This window comes from Propithecus coquereli, unplaced genomic scaffold, assembly GCF_000956105.1.
Source record: "Propithecus coquereli isolate 6110/MARCELLA unplaced genomic scaffold, Pcoq_1.0 Scaffold83, whole genome shotgun sequence".
Taxonomy (NCBI): domain Eukaryota; kingdom Metazoa; phylum Chordata; class Mammalia; order Primates; family Indriidae; genus Propithecus; species Propithecus coquereli.
In genome coordinates, this window is record NW_012154507.1 from 3,271,725 (window position 1) to 3,297,981 (window position 26,257).

Genomic DNA, 26,257 nt, shown 5'->3' on the forward strand with positions numbered 1-26,257 from the left:
TCGATTTTAAAAAGTTACCTTCACTTTGTGTCCAATATCTTAATGCATTAGAATAGTATCAATGGATTCTTGTAGCACTGCTCATTTCTGATTGTTGAAACAAAAATTGTAAAGATTTTTTCCCCCAAAGTAGAAACAATAATTTGCTTGATTTAAAATCTTCTCTTCATTTGGGCATTAAGTTACCTAACATTACACAGGCTATTTTACATTTAAACATTGTTTTCCTTGCGTTATCTCCAGAAATGTCTTATAATTATATAAGTCTACTTTCCTGTGAAATTTACTCTACCAAAATCAATACATAAGGTGTTTATTGGATTCTGGTTATAGCTAAAATGACAAGAAATAATTTTAATGAAAAGTAAGAGTATACTTATAGAGTTGGATCTCAAGGTTTTTGTTTCATAGGAAGGAAGCTCTCTATTACATGGATCTATAAAATGATCCAAACTTTAGAGACAGGAAGCTGATAACTTGATCTATCTTCTTAATGGTTTTGACTCATGAATAAATGATAATGATTTATGTGTTTTTCTTATAAAAAGAAATAGAATTAGTATAATGAGTCCTATTTGCCACATTTATTCTACTTTTTAAAGGATTTCTAATTATGACATTCTTTATATTATTTATAATAAATAATAAGACAAAACTTTAACTGAAAGCCATTCTTTGACCACAGTTGGCCATTAGCTGAATTCAGGAAAGAACACAGGTTTGATCACCAAATCAATAAATCTAGCCACAGGCTGACTAAAAGCTTCCTTTAATCTTCTTCCTATTAGGCCTTCCTAAATTAAACCATTGCCTCTATGAATTATTTAAGTGAATGGCATGGTTACTATAGAAAGATCACATATGACTCTTCATACAAAAATGCTCAAGGAACCTAAAAAAAAATTCATTCAGTTTATCTCAGAAATTATAGTATGAATCAAGATGCTGCAGGTTTAAAAAAAATGGGGAGGAGGTATGTCCTGAAAAGCTTCAAAGAAAAATAGAAAAGTCAAGTTTATTTCCTGATTAGTGCAGGCTGATTCCCAAAGTGCAGTTAAGTGTCTGGTCCAGACTAGCTATTAGCGATTAAGTAGTTCCCTTTCATTGTCAAGGCTTTTCCCTGTGGTAATGCCTAAATTCTTAATTTTAATATTTTATCTTGTTTCTTTTAGCTCCATCCTCTCTCAACAATAAGCTCTACACATTTCCACCATACTGTATGCTTTCTCAACTCTGGAATTTGCACTTTTCAAATGTTCCCAATGTCCAACTTAGAGTTACAAAACTCAAACAGTATTTAGATATATTTATATCTCCCCACACTGTCCCCTCAAAACTTACTCATCTTTAGTCCAATAAATACATTTTTTACATTTTTATGAGTTAATTTCTGAATACTGGATGTTCTTCCAAATATATTCTCACAAAAACACAGAGAAAGGGGATAACCTTTCTAAATTCCAATCCCTTAATGTTTAAAAAATTAACCATTACTCTTTCCTTTTCCCTTCATGGTAAACAATTCCCTCCTCAAGTCTTTAAATTTCTACTTCCAAATTTCTTTTCATTGTAACAAATACCAAAGGAAAAATACAAATCATTTCATAGTAAATGAGTCTCTTTCCTGCTCTCATTTATTAGATTATCTACTTCAAGGCTACATATATGGCAGTATTTTGAAAGTGTTAACAGCTGTTAAAATCTTGAAATTGAAAAAATAACAAAGCCAGAGAAAATATATCACAAGCAATTAGTCTGAATTATATGAAAAGCTACTTAGATCTTGACTTTCATATAAACACTAATTTTTACTACTATAAAAGACAACATAATTATATTTCGTTTTTCTTTATAAAACTATACTTTAACAGAATATTCATAAGCTAGTCATCCTTTAAGGTTTTTCTGTACTGATAAAAAGTTGCTTTTAAAAGAAAAATATTTAAAATAATTGTTTCACAGAAACAGAAAGTCTTATCAAATTCTGATAAAAAAACTATAATCATGGGTAGACTCTTACCACACTATTAATTTTCTTTCATCAAAGATGGATATTTAGGAAGTGGTATATTGGTTAATTAAGCTTCTCAGTGATCTACAAAAGTGCCACAATAAAGATGAGGTAGTATGAGACACTTCTACCTTTGTAAAACATAAATATCATCTTTAGAAGAGACATTTATCCTGACATTGGTGCTGTCATATCCTGAGCCTCATCATGTTGAGAGGTGCTGTTTTTGTAGCTACCCCTCACTGAGACCAAGACAATCTTGAGATCACTGAGAAAAAAAATACTAGAAGATAATGGTAACAGGGAGTTTCCTGATTTAATTTTGTGATAATTGCTAAAAATTTATTTTAAAGATATTATTGAAAAATACCATCTTTGAGTTAACAGTAGAACTGCAAGATAGGGAAATGCTACTTCACATAAAAGCAATAATTAAGAAATATTTGTTCTAACTTGGAAATTTATGAGTCAAATTTCTTTCCATCCAAGTAGAAGCAGTTTCCTAATACAGCTAAACTAGTATCAAAGAAGTCAATTACTATATTAAAAATGCCAATCTGTACAAAGGGGTAGACAGCTCATCAGAAGAAAAATTGAGCGATCTATCTAGATTTACTATTATTCATTGACTCTTTTAAAAAATAAGTTAGATAGGATACCACTCCATTTATCTCTACTAGTTACATTGGACTAATGTTTCTAAAAATGCTGCCCTGTTCTTGGGATAGTAAATTTAAAATATTACCCATTTTGTCCAGTACTGTTCTGTATGGCATAAGCCATGTAGCTGTAAAAAAGCTTTCTTTTTTTGAAGCCAATTCTAACAACAGGAATAATTATTTAGAACTTGTAGATCAAAAAGAATATTAAGCTTCCTGAACACTGAATTCCACGTTTATTTATTCAATCTTTACTCAAGTTCAACTTAAAATAATGAAAAAAGACTTGGGTATTCTTTGGTTACCAGTGTAAATTTGTGGCTGCTTATAAATTGTAGAATTTCCCCAAAGTAACAGGCTCTGAGTTTCTATAAAAGGGCTAAGTAGAAGCAATAGTTCATAAGTTAATACAGAAAAAACCTACAGTTGCTTTAGTACTTTAGTAACTATTAGCTACTAATGGTATTATCATTATTTTTAATGCTTCCAATGAGAATGGAACAAAATTTATGTTTTGAAGATGGTTTAAGTCTTCCAGGTTAAGAAAGACCTACTCAAGAATAACAAATAACTCTGCCACATTATAGAAGAATAAAAACCAGAATGTTTTCTTTTGATTCTCATTGACCAGATTAATTAAATTTAGTAATCCTGCTTTATAGTTATATTTCAAATGAAAACATACCAAGTTTGACTTTAAACCATTCTGTTACATTTAGCATCCCTATTAGTAAGTTAACAGAAGTCAATTACATTAGTATGGATAGTGAATTACAACACTCAGCTTTACCGAAGAATTTTAAAACTCAATGAAAAGGGGGATGGAGAAACTATATTTTATGCATAGGAATACTGATGACATATATTAACAAAATGTTTTACATGTAGGAAAGGAGTAAGATTATTTTTTAAAGCATGAAATACAGAATATTCAAATGTGCTGGCAATGCCTACCAAATTTCAAATATGCCAAGAGTATGTATAAATTAAGGAAAAGAAAAAATTTAAGTATACACTCTTCATGGTAAAAACAAAAACCAAAGACCTGGTTAAAAATATCTATTAACCTCTAGTGTATAACCTTAAACAATTAGTGTATCATAAAAGAAAAACTGATCTTGAAGTAAAATTTAGGGCAGGTTTAGACTCCGCTGCCTTTGTAGAAAAAATTAAAGTGGCATAATAAGAAAAATATTAAATGAAAATATGCATACAATCATTTCCATGTTCCTATCCTTATCCTAGCATTGTTGTTCTGGCGCATCAATCCTGAGTACTCTAACTTTTGATTTATAATGATATTCCTTTAGATATAATTTCATAGAAGAAGGAATTGGAAGGGCATCAATGCCATCATAAGTTGTACAGTTACAAATAACTGTTCTGCATATATGCTGCAGGGAAAAGGGGAAAGTCCGAATTAAAGGAGTGGACAGAAGTGGTTCGAAGAACATACAGGCGCTCGGGTCCTTATAATGTTCTAGGAGCCCAGTAATATCAGGAGAATGGAAGACACAAGGATCATGTGCATCAAAGCTAAAGTTGTGATTCCATTGTTCAATTCTAGCATGAAGAGAACGACTGTAGCGTCTAAAACTAACAGAGAATAAATAGTCTTCCTGTGCTGAGTCTCGAAGTAAAAAAGTACCCTCTGGTTTTCCTTCTAGTAGAGCTTCAGCTGCATATTTATCCATAACTCCCCAGTAACATGGATTGTTATTGATCTGAAGGAGGTCTGGCACAAGACAGTGGACATAATCAATCTGGGTGTGGTACTTAGGAGGTGTTTCCAACTGCAGGATTTCATCATCTAATTCCCATTTGGGCTTGTTTCTTTTTCTGGAACTTGTGCAAAGTGTTATAATTTCATCATCTGAATCCATATCACTATCTTCTATACTGTTACTTGAAACTAGGTTCATCACAGAGCCAGGCATAGGACCTCTACACGAAGCACTGTTGGTGGTTATAACACAGGGCTGAACATTGGTATGTGAGAAACAGTTTACATCTTCTTCCATGTTTCTTCTTTGTTTTAGCTGACCATCTCTCAATTCACTCTGAGACAAGTCTGTGCTTACCCATTCATCTGATTTGGGATTTATAGGAGCAGTGTGTCGTTTAATAAAATGCCACCTAAAGGCTAAATCTGATCGAGGTGGGAAAGGACACTTATCTAACATGAGTTCACTGATATGAATTTTTCTTTTAGATGGAAGCCCTGAAGAGTGCCGACTACTACAATTCTTTATGGGAAAACACTGCCCCACAGCATCTTGCAGCTTCTGTTTAAGAGATCGACCTAAAAATCTATGCCCACAGGAATGATCTAAGTCCAACTCGATAGACGAACAGCTGTGCTTCCTTTCTTGGCTCCTTAAAGAACCTTCAGTTTTCTCTACAGTATTTACTGTTTCAGCATCTGAACAACTCTCGCTCTTTTTTGACCAAGATAACTTCTTTCCACTCCATACATAACCATCCCTTCTGTCAGCACTTCTACTCCGACTAGTTTTGGGCCTTACATCTACATTTTTACTATTATTTTCATTATTTTCTGCCATTTTAACAAATTATCCACAAATTCCAATGTTATAAATACGTCTTTTTCAGTTTTTCCAGCAGGAAGTTTCTTCTGGGCACTTTCTGGATGTATCTAAGGGGAAAAAAAAAGTCATTAACCATTTGTCATCCACCTTGTATAGTTATTATATACATATTAAGCCCCAATTAGACATAAGATGAAAAAGCATAATTAGTACATGAAAAAAATAAGAGTTTGTTGGATATGTTGGAAGGCAATCCCAAGATATTTTGTTCCCACTTAAACTGTTTTCCCATATACTAACAGTTTCATAGTGTCATAGAGTAAAGAGTCTGAGTTCCTTTCCCATAACTAATTTTCAGCGTGGGTCAGAAGAAGACAAGCCTCTTTTATCAACCATAATATATGCTCAACTGTGAATAATTTCTAATCTTGAAGTATATGTTATGCCCATTTCTCCTAACCACATTTTTCTTATTTCACGACAGACCAGGGAATTCTTTGTAGGAGACAGTCACAAATCTATGAGCTGGTGTTTGAGAACCACTACCCTATGGTTTCATCACCTCTCTCTCATTTCCTTTCCTATTGATTAAAATGTGAACAATTTTAAGTTGTAAAGCTGTAAGAATTTATCAAGTAAACAATCACCACCAAACAGTAGAAATGCCAACCAAGCATTCTCAATGCAGTGTTGTCAATTCATTTCAATAACTGGTCCACTTCACTATCAGTCTAGGCAGTAGGCAGTTTGTAGAAAATACGAAATTGGATAAAAATTTGGCATAATTTTATGCACATCTCCCTTGTATTCTTCTTTTTAATGGAGAAAAGACATATGAATTTATTAATGTACACACAGGGAGAACCACAAAGTGATTACCCCAACTCCCAATGGGGTTCAAAAGTTTATATGCCATCTTGAGGTTACAAAAAAAATGAGCACTCAGAACATGGCCAAAATCAGGTTAGTAGTAAATCAGATTACAGTGTTAAGATAGGTTTTGGGAGAGAGAGAAGAGAGGTTTGGCTAGCAAAGTTGTTCTTGTTATGTAGATGAAACCTCTCAGGAAGAATAGATGGTGAATGTTTCCTTCAGAACTTTAAAGGTGTCAGACTCTCAGTTAATTTGTCCTAGATCTGGACAAGGGAAAGCCTCAGAGGAAACCTTGCTCTACCAGTGCAGATTTCTCTATAGATATAAATCTCTCCCACAAGAGACTGATTTCAGGGTTACTTCTATTTGCTGGCTTTCTCAGCAGTCATCTCAAAATATGTCAAAGAAATATCTTTTGGGGTAAAATATTTTGATTTCCTTCAGTCCCCACTTTAAAAAAATTTCACAGATATTAAAAGCCAAGTTGATAGCTTTGGAGAGATCTCTCCCTTGTATTATTTTTTTTTTTTTTGAGACAGAGTCTCACTGTGTTGCCCGGGCTAGAGTGCCGTGGCATCATCCTAGCTCACAGCAACCTCAAACTCCTGGGCTCAAGCCATCCTTCTGCCTCAGCCTCCCGAGTAGCTGGGATTACAGGCATGTGCCACCATGCCCGGCTAATTTTTTCTATATATTTTTAGTTGTCCGATTAATTACTTCCTATTTTTAGTAGAGACGGGGTCTCGCTCTTGCTCAGGCTGGTCTCCAACTCCTGAGCTCAAACAATCTGCCCGCCTCGGCCTCCCAAAGTGCTAGGATTACAGGCGTGAGCCACCGTGCCCAGCCTCTCCCTTGTATTCTTGATCATTTGAAAACAAGCAGATGAATTTCTAAAGGACAAAGCTTTTCTATCAGTCTAGGCACTTTTTAGAAAATATGAAATTGGATAAAAATTTGGCATTTTATACATATACTCCCTTGTATTCTTCTTTTTAATGGAGATATGGAATATATGAAGTTGGCAAGATATACTAGAATTCACAATGTAAAATACTGAGTTTCACAGAGACTAATGGTAATAATAATTGATCACAGATGGAATTTACTTAAGTATTCTTATGTGTAATAAAATTTAAGCCAGGAATTGGGGGGAGGAGCTTTATTATCACAAATGAAAGCTGAATTTTGTGATTGAAAAAAAAAATCAGTCACACTGAACATTCTAATTAAATTTCTGATTATGTTGGAGGAATATTAAAAATCTCAACAGTCAAGTAATGTCTATAGACACCTGAATCCACTTTCAAAGTAGTAGGATTTGAAACAAGCATCTATATTGGCAAATATGGTTGGCAAGTGCTTAAAACTGTGGACTAATGGGCTAGCTGCGGTGGCTCACATCTGTAATCCTAGCACTCTGGAAGGCCAAGGCGGGAGAATAACTTGAACGAGGAGTTCAAGACCAGCCTGAGAAAGAGTGAGACCCCTCTCTCTATGAAAAATAGAAAAATTAGCTGCCTGAGCAAAAGTGAGATCCTCATCTCTACTAAAAATAGAAAAATTAGCTGGGCATCATGAAATGCACCTGTAGTCCGAGCTACTCAAGAGGATGAGGCAGGAGGATCGCTTGAGCCCAGGAGTTTGAGGTTGCTGTGAGCTAGGATGATGCCACTGCACTCTACCCAGGATGACAGAGTGAGACTCTCAAAAAAAAAATAAATAAATAAATAAAAGGAAAGCAGGTATCATAAAAAAAAATTGTGAACTAATGATAAAGACTCACCATATATAGTACTCCATTTCTAAATACTGAATAGCATCTGGTGATTGTAGTTATTACAATTGGCCCTCCGTATCCATGGGTTACCCATCGTGGATTGAACCAACCTCAGATAGAAAATAAACCCAGAACAATAAAAAAAATACAAATAAAACCCAATATGGTATAAAAACTATTTACATAGCATTTACATTGTATTAAGTATTGTAAGTAATCTAGAGATGAATTTTTTTGGGGGGACAGGGTCTTGCTATGTTGCCTAGGCTGGTCTTGAACTCCTGGGCTTAAGCAATCCTCCTGCCTCAGCCTCCCAAGTAGCTGGGATTACAGGTGCATGCCACCATGTCTGGCTTGTGGAGATGATTTAAAGTACACGGGAGGACACGCATAGGTTGTGTGCAAATATTACTCCATTTTTATATAATGGACTTGAGCATCTGTGAATTTTGGTATCTGTGGAGGTCCCAGAACCAATTACCTGAGGATATCAAGGGACGGCTATATTTTGATTTATTGAACTCACTAGCATATAATCCTTAGGGAAAAATTATTTATCTTATTTTAAAAGAAAGATTATATTCAACAGCATTGATCTAAATTCCACTGAACAAAAGTAAGTAGAAGCAACAAGGTAGGCTAAAGAATATAAAGAGTAGGCCGGGCACGGTGGCTCACACCTGTAATCCTAGCTCTCTGGGAGGCCGAGGCGGGCGGATTGTTTGAGCTCAGGAGTTCGAAACCAGCCTGAGCAAGAGCGAGACCCCGTCTCTACTAAAATTAGAAAGAAATTAATCAGACAACTAAAAATATATAGAAAAAATTAGCTGGGCATGGTGGCGCATGCCTGTAGTCCCAGCTACTCGGGAGGCTGAGGCAGGAGGATCACTTGAGCCCAGGAGTTTGAGGTTGCTGTGAGCTAGGATGACGCCACGGCACTCACTCTAGCCCAGGCAACACAGTGAGACTCTGTCTCAGAAAAAAAAAAAAAAGAATATAAAGTGTCATTTATTAAGGTTTAAAATGCCTGGTGCTTTTATTTACTAAATAAATATCAGTAGCAGTTTATTAGATGTATGAATAATTTTACTCCACTGAGTGTGAGCTCCCTAATCTTGCCTCCTTGCTATCTTTAAACCGTGGTGTTTCTTCCTTCACTTCCATATCAGAGCTAAGCTCTCTACCTCTGTTCTTGACATTTTCACCTTTACCAGAGCCTGGCTTCAATCTCTCTCTCTCAAACCTTCTCGCTACCTAAAAAAATAACTAAGTCTTCTTATAAAATCTTTCAGTGATTCTAATGCTTCCTTAGTCATTACTGTTTCTTTCAATTCCTAAATTTCTTAATGAGCAGTGAAACTTGATTTCCCCCCAAGATGAGAACAGCTTTTTAAATTTTTTTAATTATAAAAGAAATAATTACTTAGAAATTGTGGTTGGAAAATGGCTGGATGAAAATCTTTTTGCCCCATCCTTCTCTCAGAAGTCAGCCCAAAACAACAAGGAAAAATGAGAAATAATACCACAAACCTCGTCTGCAATGAAACTAGCAGATATCTATGACATGAGTCATGAAACAGGACAGAAAATGAATGGAGGAGGAATAACTGACTCAGCAGTGGAGAGGCAGGTGACACCAGGCACAGGGGTGACATGGATAACAAGCAAACCAACAGAGCAGGCAAAGTTCAGGACCCACAGGCACTAGATGCTTCAGAAAGTGCAGGTGGAGAACAAGGTAGAAAATGGGGAGGTCAGCTGAGATTCCAGACACAGCAGAGGATAGAGGGGAGGCCAGGGACTAAAAACAGAATGACTAAATAAAAAGTTCCTTGCTCCTTTCTTCCATTCAGCTCTTAGAACTCCAGCAGCCAGACTTATACCTCCCTAATAGGAGAGTGAAAGATAACTTTCCTGGAGAAACAGAATGGCCAAAGAGAAAAGAACCACTGATGCTGATAGCTGGGAATCCTCCAATAAAAAGCTGGATGGCCACCCAAGCACACAGTGAAGCTCACGTGTCCAAAAGCCTTGCCTACTCACAAACAGCTTTCCAGGCAGCATAGTGTGCACTCTGGAATATGAATAATACTCACAGGTCATCAGACTTTCGAGGCAAGCTTCTAACACAAATGGGGAAAGACCAAAATACACAGAAATTGGAGAAAATAGTAACCACAGAAGGAGTAGAAAATAAAAATTGATTTATTTCAAGGTAAGAGACAATATTAAAACTATGAATGAGTAAGATGCTACAAAAAAAGGAGTGGAGGATAACAAGAGAATAACAAAGTTTTATTCTTCCCTATTCAGGCATTTAAAAAAATAAAAAAGAAAGTTTAAAAAATATGATTGCTGAAATAAAATATTCAACAGAAAAGTTGGAGGGTAAGTTGAGGAAGTAATACAGGAAATAGAAAAAAAGGGTTAACTAGACAGAAAAAAAAATTGAGGGTCAACACAAGCATTTTGTAGAAAACAGGAAAATTAAGGGGAGAAATTATCAAAGAAACTGTATGAGAAAATTTCCCAGAACTAAAGGACATGAGCCTCCATATCAAAAGAACCCACTGAACACTAAAGTATATTATTCTAAAATTCTGGAAGCCTAGAGATAAAGAGGAGGTACTAAGTCTTCCTGCGAGGAGAAAAAAGTTATAATTAAAGGACTGCAAATTGGCCGGGCTCACATCTATAATCCCAGCACTTTGGGAGGCCAAGCAGGAGGATGGCTCAAGCCCAGCAGTTCAAGACCAGCCTAAGCAAGAGTGAGATTCCATCCCTACAAAAAACAGAAAATTTAGTTGGGCATAGTGGCATGCACCTGCAGTCCCAGCTACTCGGGAGGCTAAAGCAGGAGGATTGCTTGAATCCAGGAGTTTGAGGTTGCAGTGAGCTGTAATGACAACACTGCACTCTAGCCCAGGTGACAGAGTGAAACACTGTCTCAAAAAAAAAAAAAAAAAAGACTGCAAACAGAATGGCATCTTATTTCTCAGCAACAATAGAACCTAGAGGTTAGTTTCCTTCCTACCTTAAAGAAATAACACCAAACTATCAATCAAATATTAGGATAAACTAAAGAAATTTTCAGATGTGCAAAGTATTGACAATTTTACTTCATACTTAATGATGTGCTTTTCTGAAATTAGGATGTAAGCTCCCAAAAAAGACATGCAACAGATTAAACAAGACATTCAATACAGGAGAGAAATGAAATGTGAATTCTGGGAAGGATGAAGAAGGGAAGTGGAGGAGGTGGTGTATCTGGAGGTGCTAGAGAGCACTCCATACAACCACACAAGGATGTAAGGCTCCAAGGTAGAAGATCTTGAGGGGAAAAAAACGGAATTGACTTTTACAAAGTTCAACTGAAAGGACAAGAATACAAATGGGAAAATAATTATGTAATAATTCAATACAGAAAAATTCTAAAATTACACAAGAAAACAGAATTGTAAAACTACCTGCTCAGGAGTGAATGATATTTACATGTTCATCAAAATTGTGCTATAATTGTACTAAGAGGATGGAGAAAGGAGGATAGAAGTAAATTCTTATAAATCATAAGAGGAACTCAACAGATGTCTAAAAATTAATGAATCAAGAAACGAGCATATTATTTAGAAATATGAAAGTAAATACCAGAAAAACAGAAGATTTGAAAACAGATGCCTTTGGGATGGGGTAGGAGGGGACTGCAGCATTTTTTAGCTTATCTAAGCCTGTCAGCTCAATTTAATTTTTCACTCAGGTGTACATTATCATTTTGATGTACATAAAAATAAGTGAGAACTATCCATAATCCCACCACACCACAATAACCATTTTAATATTCTCAATATCTCTATAAACATATATGATATGGATGCAGTTCCACAGTGGAGTGATATTGGGTATTAGAAACATGATTTGAGTCCAGTTTCTGATTCGTACCAGCCATATGACCTTGGAACCTCTGTTCATCCACCTGTGAAATGGAGGTTCTGATGCTATCTATTTCATTGGGCTGGTGGGGATGAAATGAAATAATGCATATAAAGTAGTCTACTCAGATCCTAAATATATTAAGTACTCAATAAATGTTAACATATATCCTCATTTAAAAAAATAAACAAAAATTAGATAATATTGTTTTGTTAAAGCACCAGTTTTTTTTTTTTGGTGGGGGAAGGGAAACCAGTAAGACTGCACCCTCTCTCCCTCTTACTTTCCCAAAGGAAGAGAAGCTGATCAATGCCAAACGGCAGTTGCAGAGAACACCAAGAGCCGGCTTCACACTCAGGAGAGAACTCATGGTTTCTGGCGCTCTACACATTTAGAGACATCTGTAGTGATGAACTATAGAAATGATCCCTGAAAAGTCTTAGTATACTAAGCCAGTTTTACAGAAATAGTACATATTGAAGAAATCACACAATATCTTTGTCTCTAGCCCAGTGCTAACTAAAAAGTAAACAGATTTTTATGAGCAAATATAATTTTCAGGAGGAAAACTAATGTTTCAAAGTGAAAAAAGATCAGTATGCCAAATACACCTGAAACTCAACAGACCACGAAGCTACAGAACAATCTGACATTTTCTCCCAGAGATCTAATTTCCAGCTGTCTTCTAACACAAGTTTACATTCTAACAAAACAGGTTTACTTTGGCAAGGCTTACCGACTTGTATATAATAGGTATCAATCAAGTGTCTTTGGATTTTAGGCAAACTGTTTTTATATATGCTAATAATGCTGCAGGTGTCCATAAAATAAAGTGAAAAATATCACTGCCCAAGTTGAGTTTTCTACACATTTACCTGTACTTAAAGAGTTAATACAATGAAAATCTTCTGATTGGTCATTGTTTTATATCTATCTCAGAATTATAGCTTTACATAAATTTCACATAGCTGTTCTTTTGCTAGAGGACTGAGTTCATCCCCGAGAAGTCCCACTTTTATAAAATGCTATGTTCTGCCACATCAATATATGGTCTAGAATGTCATCTAATGTTGTAGTCTTCAAAGTAGAAAGAAAATTTAAATTCTATTTATATTTGTCTAGAAATTATAAAAAATTAAAATTATTAATATTGACTATATGGTTGATAATGTTACCAGCACTCACTGTCAGATGGTCACTTGCTAATGGTGTGTGTGTTCCTGAGGGAAGAGTGGGAGTTCCAAAAAGCTGAAGAGATATGGCAGTCCTCTCTATTTCTTTATAGACTTTCAGTGTACTGAAAATTGTTTGCATGTTACTGGAATGGGTTTGTGGATTGTATTATTTTAAACAAGAGAATTGTAACCATATTTTGTAATGAGATATGACCATGGAAATTTAATAACACACAGGTTTGCTAGTTATCTCAAGGCAAAGCAGTTTGATAACGAATGGTTCTCAGAAGCTACTTAGCAAGTAGATATATTTTTGAAAAAAACATGCATTTTGTCTGTCACTTCATGGCAGAGGTAACAGCTTAACAACTATTGAGAAAGTAACTGCTTTAAAAAAACCTTATGCTATGGAGAGATCTTATTAGAAAAAAGATATTCAGAATTTCCTTCAACATTATTTGATTTTGCTACAAAAAAATAATAAAAAGGCACCATGTATATAAACGCTCACATCTTTACACTTAAACATGGAAACAGAATCTTCTAATCTCTTCCAGAAGCTTCATTAAACCAAATGGGAACTTGCTTTCTTGAAAAGACTTTTATTTTTTAGAAAATAAAAAATTTCAACCATATTGCTCAATAAAAATAACTATTAATTCTTAGTGAAAACAAAATTATTTGTAGTATTACAAGACTACATATGACTTTTTAAAAAAGGTGCTTTGGTGTCGTCTATACATGTAAAATCTAAATGTAAAAAAAAAGTGTAGTATTCTGAATCTGAACGAGTTGTTCCAGATAGTCCATCATTAATTCTTGGAATTTTATACAAACTTTGTATAAATGAAGTAGAAGAGGAGATACAAAATGATAAGGTGGATTTATCACCAATTTTATGTGATACACAAACCAAAGGTGATAGTCTGAAAGAGACTGACAAATCAAAGATCTTTGATGGTAGCTGCAAAGAAGCTTTTTTTTTTAAGAAGGTGAAAGAATCACTTGGGAGAAGGCTGCTTTGGCTCTTGATTCAATGATTAATTTTTTATGAAGGCAGCTATGTTACACTGCCCTGGGGAGTACATAGTGACATCTTTTTTTTTTTTAATCATTATTTTTTAATGAGCAAGAGGCAAATGTCTAAAAATCAAGTTTATATAAAAGTCTTTTCAAGAAGGCAAGTTCTCAGATTCTGTTACTATTTGGTCCCAGGTTCTACTATCAATGTAATGACAGCAGTAACACAATGAACGCGCATTGTGTTGATTTCCACTAGCAAAAGATTTAAATAATATTTAGTTATGTTGAATAAGGCAGGGAAGGTGATTTTAATCCAAGATTTCTAAAGAAAATAATTAAAATCCAAGAATTAAAGGGTTAAGCTTCATTTATCTAGAAAACTCATTCGTATTCTCTATGACGTTGGGTAACAAGAGCATTATTGTATTTATTAATTATTCATTGAACTACTTATGTCTACAATGCTGATGTATATCTAAGACCACAATTAATGTAACTACTACATTGAAATAAATTAGATCCTATAAAGAATAATTCAATATATTACACAAAGAATTCACAAATAAATTATTATTCTGGTAGTAATTCAGCCCTGGGACTTTCAAAGTTTACCTGCCATCATGTGTCCAAAAACTCCTTGAAAGTAGTTTGGTCATAGTCTGTCATATTTGAGTTGGATTGTGTAGAAACATTTAGACTACACAAATAGAATTTGTTGGATAGCAGACAACATATGAACTCCTTGGAACGTTAAGGAAAAAAATGTGAAAACGAGTTTGTTCATATGGACAACCTCTGAACTAAAAAAAAAAAAAAAAAGTTTTTTTCATTACAAAAGTAATACAGGTTCATTGTCCAGTAAATATTTTAAAGTATCTCCTTTTTTCATGCCACTGAGACAGGGTTCATGGACCTTAATGGTAATTCAAAAAAAAAAAGGAATCATTGATTTTAGTACCACTACACCCTTTTTTCTCCTCACTTTTCCACTTTCCTAATGATAGTTTGTTTATGCCAGCATTCCCAAATCTATACTCTTGTGGACATTAGTTACAAAAGACATTAATATATATTCTGGAGAAAAAGGGGTTCTGTTGTCAAATAAGTGTTGAAAGACATCTCCTCTGGATGAATATGATGCATACTTGGCAAAAGCTTCTAGGAGGTCCTTCAGTAAAGAAACTCGCTTAAAGCCACAGCTCCCCATATTTATTATAGCTCACCACAAATCATTTTTGTGGAACAAATTTTGGAGAAACATTAATGGACTAATATTAAAATGAGTGTGTATTCCTTGAGCTTACTAGCTAAAGAAAAGGAGAAATGTCTAGGAATCTATCACTGAAGAAGGCTAATCTAGAGCGAAGAATGAGCAGGAAACTAAGAGCTGGCAGTACATGCACTTCTAAAAGTAGCAGGAAGATTAACAGAATTTAAGAAACCAGAATATTTAAGATACAATTCTGAAACACTCTATGGAATAAATCAGCTTGAACAGATTTATTTTTTCCTTCCAATTTGTAATTTTTTAATTATAAAAACAATATATGTTCAATAAATTAATATATGGATCATTCAGATCCTTTTAAAAAGGATCATTCCTCCTTTTAAAAAGGAGGAAAAAACTATAATTTCATTGCCTAGAGGCAAGCAATTTTGACACTTTGGTCTATTTCCTTGAATTCATTTTTCCTATAATGACCAATTTCGCCTAAAAAGAAAATTTTAAAGTTTTAAAGATCCATAAAAAATTAACAACCTACACTGTTTTTCATTATATCATATTTAAAAATAAGCATGGTGCAGATGAAATAGCATGAACTGCTAAATCATCAAACGTGAAGCTAAAATTCAGAGTTTGCCACTCATTAGGTATGTTACCTGCTTTTTAAAATCTCATTTGGCTTCAGTTTTCCCACTGCAAAATCTGGATAATGCCAGCTACCTCATGGTTTTACTATTGGATTAAAATGTATGACAACAACATATATTGAGCTTAATGAAAATAAGTATTAGCTGTTTCCTTACCCAGAACTTTTCATGAAGAAGATGATTTCTAAAAACGAGAGGTGGGAAAGTGGCACAATTAAGAAAAAGGAAAGAGAAGATACAAAGGCTTCATAAAAGACTAGAAAATCTGTGCAGAAACATACCTTGAAAATCTGAAGTCAAGGAGGCTCCAGCATTTCTGAAATATCACAAAGTATATTATTCCTGATATTAAATATGTTATTTTTAAAAAGTTTTAAATTCTTTACAAAAACATTATGGGTATAAATAACCAAAATTTTAATGACAAAAACTTTGTAGTTTCTTGCAAGCCAACTTATAATATGCAAGGTTTTTTAAAAAAAAAAACTGATTATAGATTATTCTTTTCACGCTTTGTAACAATTACATGAGGTTGGGTAACAAGTTTCACCTACAAACCAGTAAAAGGTGACTCTAGACTTAAATAAAATTGCTTTTGTGTTCTGGTAAGTTTTACTAAATTCTAAGTTTTGTGGCAATAGCTATGATTCGGAGAGGCAGTGCGGTAGACTACACTGGAATAGGCAAAAGACCTGGGTTCCATTCCTAGCTCTGACATTTGGTAGGTGTGTCTTTAGATAAATCACAACCTTCCTGAGTCTTAGTTTTTTCCATCCATTAAACACTGATTATCTCTGTCTTGCTGTGGTAAGGATCCAGTGTCAGTGTAACACAAGAATCAAATACTGGCTCTTTAGCCAGGGGAACTGGGTGGCAGGCTGTCCAGGTAGGAGAGGGACTTTTATTGTTCTTTTATACCATATGAAGTTTATAGACATGCAAGCATTATTTAACCCTGAAAATAAATAGGCTAGTAAGTTTCAGGACACAGTAAGAGATATAAAAATCTTCAGATTTCTAAACTGCCTTCAATGTTATTTTTTCAATACTTTGTTCCCAGCTATTGTTATATTCTCCTCTAGCCTTACCTTTCACAGGATTAATGATTTTTATACCAAGTGTATATTTTACTGAAAAGTCATTTTTTAAACTGTTTCCATAAGGCGATACTGGTACATCCTCTTGGCTAAACTCTGTAAGATTATATGATATTATTTAGATAGACAATAACCACCATTGGTAGAATGGTAATTTATCCATGTTTTCTCACCCAATTGCCCTTGAGACCAACACTATTTATAAGAATATGAGTGGCTGTAACAGAGCAAAGCTAACTAACTTTCACTGCAATTGCATCTGCGACCTTGGAGTCATTTTCAGTCAGTTCATTCAGCTACTCATACCTATGAGACATGCACTGTTAATGATGAATAAATCCATTTGGAAATTTCTGACACTCACTTTTTAAAGTGACAGTTTCTTTTTAAAAAGCTATGTTATATTCATTAACCAGACAATTTTGCTAATATTTAAGTTATATATGTTTCATTACTACATTATCATTTTGTACATATTGTTTGAATATCTATTTCCCTCAGGAAGACCATGAACTTACTGAAGGCATTACAATTTGTAGGCATTCAACTGAAACAAATGAAATTGTGAAAGCATATTATACTAACAAAGGCAAGAATACATCTTTTAATATTTGAAAATTTTTGATGGATAATTATTTAAACAAACCCCACTTGAAAGGAAACCACTAAATATCCACCCAAAGTACCCCATTAACATGAGGAATTAATAACAGTTTTACACATCCATGAGTATCTCCTATGTACTCTAATAATTGGAGAGAGGTAAACATCACCTCCATTTTAGATGAAGAATCCAACTTTCAGGAAAGTAAAAAAACATACTCAAGGTCACACAATGTGTCAGGGTCAAAATGAAAACCTAGGGCTGTTGAACTTTAAGGCCCAAGCTCCTTCCATACATGTAAAATTTGCAAAGGAAATTTTTCTTTAACCTATGAATCGAATGGCTTGATTGATAAGAGGAAAAAGCCATACAGAAAGGACAGATGCATGGACACCACTCATAGTTTTAAAGTCCCATGATTTTAATATTATAGATGTTATAGCTAAGGCATTTTATAGATATAATCTAATGCTGAGATTCTTCTTATGCTGGGCTCTGAATAGTACTACACTAAAATCTCATCATGATTTATTTAATACAGAGACTAACATTGTCAGAGTTCATCTTGAACCCCATACTCTACTCCTCCAATGATATTCAAGTTACTTGGATAAAAAAATTATAAACCAGTCTATTAAAAAAACCATTGATCTCCAAATAAAATTAGGTCACTCAGAAAGCATCATTTCAGGGTACCTTTGCTCTTGTGGGAAATCAATAGTAGGTTATTTTTCCAAAAATCCCAAGTTCTTTTTGAACCAATCACTCTCCCTCTTCATTCATACATAAATCTCAGGGTCTAGCAAGCCTATCTGGAGCCCTGGTACTAAAAACAATGCCACCACGGTAAGAACAAGACGGTTTGTCCCTGTGCTTGCAACTTTTCACAATGAACTAGACTAAAAGACAATAGGGAAATCTCCACAACGGAAGAGTCTCGCTTAGGTCATAAAATAAGTCTGATTGAGGCTGAAAGGTGAGTGTCACAAAAACCCAGAAAAATTCTCAAAGGTAAGTACTAACGAAAGAATATCATTGTGAAGGTTTTCATCAGAGAATGGTCTACCAATATGGAGAACATGAAGACACAGTGAAGCATATACTTATAATGGTCAAGACCTTAGCAGAGACTCCAAGGATCAAATGGAAGTATTCAACAATAGAGTTTAGTTCTAACTCTTCTTTTGGATTTAAATATGCACTTCAGTAAACTTTAAGTGGCATCTGAATAGCGAAACACAAGTTACTTTTTTCTTAAAGGATATCTGGATCGAGTCGAAAGGAATAAACATTAATGTACACCCCATACCTCCAGGGACCGAAAGTAATCAATTGGAACTGAAATTGAGTCTCTTCTCCTTTATCTCTACAGATATGACAAGGTGAGGGCACAAAGGATGTAAAGATTAGAGGCTCGAAAAGATCTCGCTCTCTCTTGCTCCAGAGAAGTTGCCCAAAGATCTGTCTCTAACCGAGCCCCAAAGGTGGACTGGATCCTTTCACAGACACGGATATGGTTGCCTGGGAGGAGAGCCTGGAAGGTGGGAGCCTGCGAGGCCAGGCAGCGGCCACCCTTCCCCCACTCACCTCCCGGGGCGCAGCTTAACTGGGGCTGGCCGAGTAACAGCCGCCATCACCATCGCCATCCCTCTGGATGCTCGCTGAAGTAGAGAAGGGAGGCCCAGCCATTCCTGTACCTCCTGTGGGTGCTACAAGGCGGATGCTTTTCTGCAACTCCCACCCTCCCCTCGGCGCTCCGTCCTCATCCCAGACGTTGCGGTCACAGCCTCCGCCTGCTTCCCAGGCGAAGCCACCACTTCCGTGTTCAGCTCCCTGCCTTCCTCCCTTACTCCCTCAGCAGCCGGCTCTTTTCCACGCGGAGGGCGCGCAGCTGACGCCACCGCCCCGCGACCTCGGTCTGGACCCGCGCTGGGTGTGGGAGGGGCGGCGCAGGCGCAATGTGGCGAGCGCGCCCGAGCGCGGGAAGCGGCTGTTCGCGGACGCTTGCTCCTCTCCTTCCCTCGGTCGCAGAGGCTCGGTCACCCGGTGAGTCCTCGCTTTCGCTGCCGGCGCCCACCAAGGAGAAGCGTGTTCTCTTCCCGGCTTGTCGTCTGACAGACCTTCTGCCATATCCTGCTGGTGCCACTCGGGTGGGGAACACGGGGCTGCGGAGGGCGTACTCGGGAGGAGACTAAGCTCTTCCCCTTAAGCTTCCTGGCTTTTCTCTTATTTAAAATAATAAGACTAGCTTTTATAAAACATTTTCAGGTAGGAAAAGATGCCGGCTACACAGAAGCCAATGAGATATGGACATACAGAGGGGCACACGGATGTCTGTTTTGATGATTCTGGGAGGTAAGGTTCTTTGAGAAACAAAAAGAACGTTTCAGGTGTAAATCTTAATTTATTCTCGTACGTCACATGTGCAGTCAGCCAAAAATGACTCATGCAGATAGAGAAGTGTAATGATAAAATCTAAAAATGGCACAGATATTTCCTTAGATTATTGTTTGATTCGGACCATCATGGTAGTTTCAGTATATCAGAGAAGTTAAAGTCTCGAGAGGAGTTAGATGTGAGCTTCTCCTCCCATATTTTCCCTTTATCTGCGTCTCACATGATTGATTTTGTCAGACCGCTAGATACTGCCTACTTGACAAATTCAGTGGCTTGTTATATTTGGTATGGTATGCTCCCTGGCCTTTAGCGATGCTATTTCCTTTTTTGCTGCCTTTTTTTTTTTTTAACTTTCTGATTTTTTTTAACTTATTTCCCTCTGCTTGATTCCTAAACAGTGATATTTTCCTAAGGTTTTTCTGGTCTCTTTTATCCTTCTAAACCCATTACTATGCAGTACCATCCAATTGTGTGGCTTCCACTTTCACTCCTATGTTGATTGATTCATTGAAAAAATATTTGTGTGTCTACTTTGCTGGGACACATTTAGGGATACGATAGAGCAAACAAGGCACAATCTTTTCCTTCATTGAGCTTAAGATCTTTTTGGATTGACAGACATTGAGCACCATTAATCACAAAAATAAATATATTTAGAAATGCAAAGTAATATGTGCAATGATAAGCATATATGAGGAGAAGCTGATCTAGTTCGAGGAGGCAGGGAAGGCTTCTCTGAGGAAGTGTTTCTTGAGATCTGAAGATTGAGTAGGCATTAAGTATAAAGATAGGTGGTGGTGGCAGTGGCGTAGTGATGTATTTCAAGCAGAGGGGACACTGTGTAAAGGCCTAGTGGGGGCAGGGACCATGGTATGCTCAAAGAACTGAAAGAAAGCTAGTGATGCTAAAGTGTAGAGAGTGATGCAGAGATTGATAAGAGATGAATCTGTGAAGGTAGGTATTGGGTTTCCTATCCAAGGCCTTCTGGGCTTTATTAAGAATTCTTGTTTTTAATCGTAAAAGCCATGGGAAGGTATTAAAGGTTTGAAGCAGAGGGGAGATGTGATCAGACTCTTTTTTGAGAAGATGGATGGAGGATGAATTGGAAAAGGAGCAATAGTGGTTGCAGATGACTATTAGGAGGTTTCTGTATTAGTTTGGTTACATGTGATGAAAGCTTGCACTAGAGTAGACATGGGTGTGGAGAAAAGAGGATACATTCAGGAAATATTTAAGAGGTAAAGTCAATAGTATGGATCAGACGTTAAGATGGAAAGAGAGATGTCAGGGATAACATCCGCATTTCTGGATGTTACAGTTGAGGAAATGCTGCTGCCATTTACAGATAATGGAAACACTTGAAGAGGAGCCTATTTCAGAGGTGGAGCAGGAGGTGAAGGTTATGAGTTTGCATTCAGACATGATTAGTATGGGATTTCTTTGAGATACTGTGCTAGAGAGGTAACGACAGATAAATGGGTCTCAAGCTCAGGGAAAAGTGTGAGCTAGAGATAGAAATACACAGTTGACCCTTGAACAACATGGGTTTGAACTTCAAGGGTCCACTTACATGTGGATTTTTTTCAATAAATATATTAGAAAGTTTTTTACAGATTTGCAACAATTTGAAAAAACTCATGTTGCCTAGAAATATTGGAAAAAATAAGAAAAAGTATGTCATGAATGCATAAAATATGTGTAGATACTAGTCTATTTTGTCATTTACTACCATACAATATATACAAATCTATTACGAAAAGTTAAAATTTATCAAAACTTATGCACGCAAACACACATCATACATGGCACCATTTGCACTCTAGAGAAATGTAAACAAGTGTAAAGATGCAGTATTAAATCATAACTACATAAAATTAACAGCAGTACATACTGTACTGTAATAATTTCATAGCCACCTCCTGTTGCTATTTCAGTGAGCTCAGGTGTTGCACATATCTGAATATATCCTTGAAATGTGTGACACTAATCATTTCCATGTGAGCAGTTTGTCTTTCCAGTAAATTGTATATCCCAATAAAAGGTGATCCCTCACAGTTCTTGTGTATGTTTCATTGTGTTTAGTGCAATACTGTAAATCTTCAATAATACCGTGACACCCATACGAAATGACACTAGTGATGCTGAAGGTGTTCCCAAGAAGCAGGGAAAAGTTATCACATGAGAAAAAGTCGAATTCCTTGATGTACTGTAAATTGAGGTCTGCAGCTGCAATTACCTGCCATTTTAAGATAAGCAAATGCAGCATAAGTAGCAACATGCTGGATTAAAAAAAAAAAAAGGAAATTTGTGAAGCCATGCCATAGCTGTTGCTACAGCTATGCCAGCAGGTGTGAAAACCTTGCACTTTTTTGTGAAATAGCTTTGTATCTTCTGTTCAGAATGCAGCTTTTATTTGGATGTAGGATTGCTATAAGAAAGGGATACCTGTAGGATGGGCCAGTCACTCATGCCTATAATCCTAGCACTTTGGGAGGCTGAGGCAGGAGGATCAGGAGTTATAGATCAGCCTGGACAATATGGCGAGACCCTGTCTCTACAAAAAATTAAAACATTAGCTGGGCGTGTTAGTCCCCGCTGCTCAGGAGGTGAGGCAAGGATCACTTGAACCAAGGAATTCATGGTTACGGCGAGTTATGATTGCACCACTATACTCCAGCCTGGGCAACACAGTGAGACCCTTTCTCAAAAAAAAAAAAAGGAAAAAGAAAGGCATACCTATAGACTCTAATATGATTTGAGAAAAAGCGAAGTCATTATATACCAACTTAAAGCAAATGGAAGGTAAAGGATCTAAAACTGGTGAATTTAATGCCAGCAAAGGGTGGTTTGATAATTTGGAAAGAGGTTTGGCTTAAAAAGTGTCAAGATAATAGGAGAAGCAATTTCTGATCAAGAGGCAGCAGATCAGTTCCCAGACACCATAACAAAAATCATTGAAGAGAAAGAATATTTGCCTGAATGTTTTTTTAATGCAGATGCAAGGACCCTATTCTGGGGGTGAAAAGCCACAAAAGGACATTTATTAATAAGGAAGAGAAGCAAGCTGAAGGGATAGGCTAACTCTATTGTGCAAATGCAGTCAGGTTTATGATCAGAACTGCCTTTGTCTATAAAGTTGCTAATCCCTAAGCCTTGAAGGGGAAAAATAAACAACAGTTGATGGTCTTTTAACAGGAAGGCCTGGGTAATGAAAACCCTTTTTCTGTTTTTTTTTTTTTTGAGACAGAGTCTCACTCCCTTGCCCTGAGTAGAGTGCCGTGGTGTCAGCCTAGCTCACAGCAACCTCAAACTCCTGGGCTCAAGGGATCCTCCTGCCTCAGCCTCCCAAGTCACTGGGACTATAGGTGCATACCACAACGCCTGGCTAATTTTTCTATTTTGAGTAGAGATGGGGTCTAGCTCTTGCTCAGGCTGCTCTTGAACTCCTGAGTTCAAGTGATTCTCCTGCCTCGGCCTCCCAGAGTTCTAGGATTATAGGCGTGAGCCACTGCGCCTGGCCAAGGACGCTTTTTCTGGATTGGATCCATTGATGCTTTGTCAGGAAGTACCTTGCCAGTAAAAGACTGCCTTTAAAGTTCTTTTGATACTGGCTAGTGCCACCCAGAATCCCGTGAGTTTGATGCCTTTGAAGTGGTCTACCAGCCCCCAAACACAATGCCTCTAATTCAAACTGTGAATCAGGAGGTCATACAGACTTTTAAGGCTCATTACACGTACTACTCTATGGAAAGGTCTGTCGGTGCTACTGAAGAGAACTCCAATAGAGATAAAGTCTGGAAGGATTACACCATTGAAGATGTCATCGTTGTTATAACAAAAGCCACGGTTCTCAACATGGACAAATCAGAGCAAAAAAAAAAATCCGTCAATCCCGAAACAATAAATTCTTGCTGGAGAAAACTGTCCAGATGTTATGTATGACTTCATGTGATTTATGACAGAGGCAGTCAAAGAAATTGTGAAAGAGATTTGGATATGGCAAAAAAGATGGAGGGTGAAGGGTTTTAAGATACAGATCTTGGAGAAATTCAGGAGCTAATAGACACCACATCAGAGGAATTAACAGAAGATAACTTGGTGGAAATGAGTGCTTCTGAACTAGTGCCAGATGATAAGGAAGAAGATGTAGAAGAAGCAGTGCCAGAAAACAAATCGACGTTAGACAGTTTGTCGGAAGAGCTCCGGTTATTCAAGGCTGCTTTTGACTTCATTTACAACATGGACCCCCTTCTGTGATATGGGCACTGAAACTAAAGCAAACAGTGGAAGAAGGATTGGTACTGTATAAAAACATTTTTAGAGAAATGAAAATGCAAAAAAGACAGAAATTATGATATATTTCCATAGAGTTGCACTGAGTGTGCCTGCCTCCCCTGCATCCCCTTACCTTTCCACCTCTGCCACCCCTGAGACAGCAAGACCAGCCTGTCTTTCTGCTCCTCAGCCTATTCAGTGTAAAGACGACAAGGATGAAGACCTTTATGATGACCCACTTCTAGTTAATGAATGGGAAATATATTTTCTCTTCCTTAGGACTTTCTTTTTTTTTTTAAATTGATTTTTATTTCAGCATGTTACAGTGGTACAAACATTTAGGTTATGTGTACTGCCCTTGCCCCACCCGAGTCAGAGCTTCAAGTGTGTCCATCCCCCAGACAGTGCACACCGCACCCATTAGGTGTGTATATACCCATCCCCATCTTCCCCTTCCCATCTGCCCAAAGGATTTTCTTAATAACATTTTCTTTTTTCTAGCTTACTTTATTGTAAGACTATAGTATGTAATACACTTAACATACAAAATGTGTTAATTGACTGTTTATGTTATTGGTAGGGTTTCTGACCAACAGTAGGCCATTAGTTAAATTTTTGGGGAATCAAAAGTTATATGTAGATTTTTGGTGCCCCTAAACCTCATGTTGTTCAAGGATCAACTGTACATCTTTAGCTGATGCCTCTCAGTTTAGGATTAAGATCCCAGCTGGGTATCTAAATGTGGGAATTGTCAGTATATAGATGGTATTTAATTCTATGAACTTGGATAAAATCACCTCGGGAGGGAGCGAATTTAGAAAAAAGAGGTTCAAGGGCAGGGACTTCAAAAGAGAGATTAAGTTAGGGAAGGAATATTCAGCTAAAGAGTCTAAGAAGGAGTGGCTAGACAAGTAGAGAACCAAGATTCAAGAAGGATGTTTAGAAGCCAAATGAAATAAGTGTTTTAATGAAGAGAAAATAATACGTCAAATGCTCCTTTTGGATGGAGTTGAAGACTGAAAATTCACCATTAGATTTAGCAATGTGGAGGCCATTGATAATCTTGAGCAGTTTTATAGAGTGGTAAGAATGGAACTTGTTGGAGTAGATTCAAGAGAATGGAAGGGGAGGAATTGGAGTTAGTGAGGATGACACTCTCACAGAATGAGGGTAGTTGGCTGAGCATGTGGGGTTGGGAAATATTTTGTTTTTGTTTTAAGGTGAGGTGACAGCATATATATGTCTGTGTGTGTGTGTGTGTGTGTGTGTGTGTGTGTGTGTGTGTGTGTGTATATATATGAGTAGAGATGATCCAGTAGAGAGGGATAAATTGATATTATAGTAAAAAGAGAAGGAATTGCTAGAGTGATGTACTTGAGTGGGTGAGAAGAGCTAGGATCACAAGGGGGAGAGATTGGCCACGGATGGGAGCATGGTCAAATTTATAAGCGGAGGGAAGGTGCACCTAGGAGGAACGGAGAGAACATGTGGACAATTTCTGTAGATCGCTTCTGTTTTCTGAGTGAAATTGGAAGCAAAGTCATTAGTTGAGAGTGGGATAGGAGGTAGAAGTTTGAAGAAAGAAGAGTAGGTGTGAGACAGTTGAATGGACTAGGGAAATATAGTTGGATTTCTGCATAGCATAAAAGGCCTACTTCAGGTGGTAATAAATTTAAAGAAAGGCTAGCTAACCTGGTTGATGCTTTTCTCCAACCATATGTAGCTCTGGTAGTGAAAACTTAGTAATAGGCAGAGAGTTGGATTAGGAGGGAATGTAAGAATTTGAAGGGAGTTAGAGACTGTGAACAGTAGTTTCAATGAATTGTGGATCCTAATAGAATGTTTAAAATTATTGGAATTAAGATGCTAGGGGTATAAGGTAAAAAAAGAAGTGATTAGGATGGTCGAAGTTGAGATTAAGAAACATGCAGTATTGGTAAAGACAAGGTCTAGGCTGTGACCGTAGGAGTCTAAGATCATTAGAGGAAAGGCAAGAGTATCAGGTGGTGACTGGGTGC

General features: G+C 36.6%; 2 protein-coding genes across 3 annotated transcripts in view; one reads left to right on the forward strand and one right to left on the reverse strand.

The window, feature by feature from the left end:
• Nucleotides 1-1,616: 1,616 nt before the first annotated feature.
• Nucleotides 1,617-19,396, reverse strand: SOCS4 (suppressor of cytokine signaling 4). 2 transcript variants are annotated; one of them, XM_012663766.1, is made up of 3 exons: nucleotides 19,155-19,374; nucleotides 14,607-14,735; nucleotides 1,617-5,326 (listed from the first exon to the last, which is right to left on the reverse strand). In XM_012663766.1, the coding sequence occupies exon 3, from the start codon at nucleotides 5,232-5,234 to the stop codon at nucleotides 3,912-3,914; it is 1,323 nt and encodes a 440-aa protein (XP_012519220.1). In that variant the 5' UTR covers nucleotides 5,235-5,326; nucleotides 14,607-14,735; nucleotides 19,155-19,374; the 3' UTR covers nucleotides 1,617-3,911. The 2 variants fall into 2 exon arrangements, with proteins under 2 accessions (XP_012519220.1, XP_012519221.1); XM_012663767.1 differs by lacking the exon at nucleotides 14,607-14,735 and having other exon boundaries at nucleotides 3,715-5,326; nucleotides 19,155-19,396.
• Nucleotides 19,397-19,845: 449 nt separating this feature from the next.
• The window catches only part of WDHD1 (WD repeat and HMG-box DNA binding protein 1), a 98,724-nt gene continuing 92,312 nt past the window's right edge, over nucleotides 19,846-26,257 (forward strand). The window contains exons 1-2 of the mRNA XM_012663740.1: nucleotides 19,846-19,922; nucleotides 20,070-20,142. Of these exons, the coding sequence (XP_012519194.1) occupies nucleotides 19,846-19,922; nucleotides 20,070-20,142 (150 nt within the window). The remainder of the gene's footprint in view (nucleotides 19,923-20,069; nucleotides 20,143-26,257) is intronic.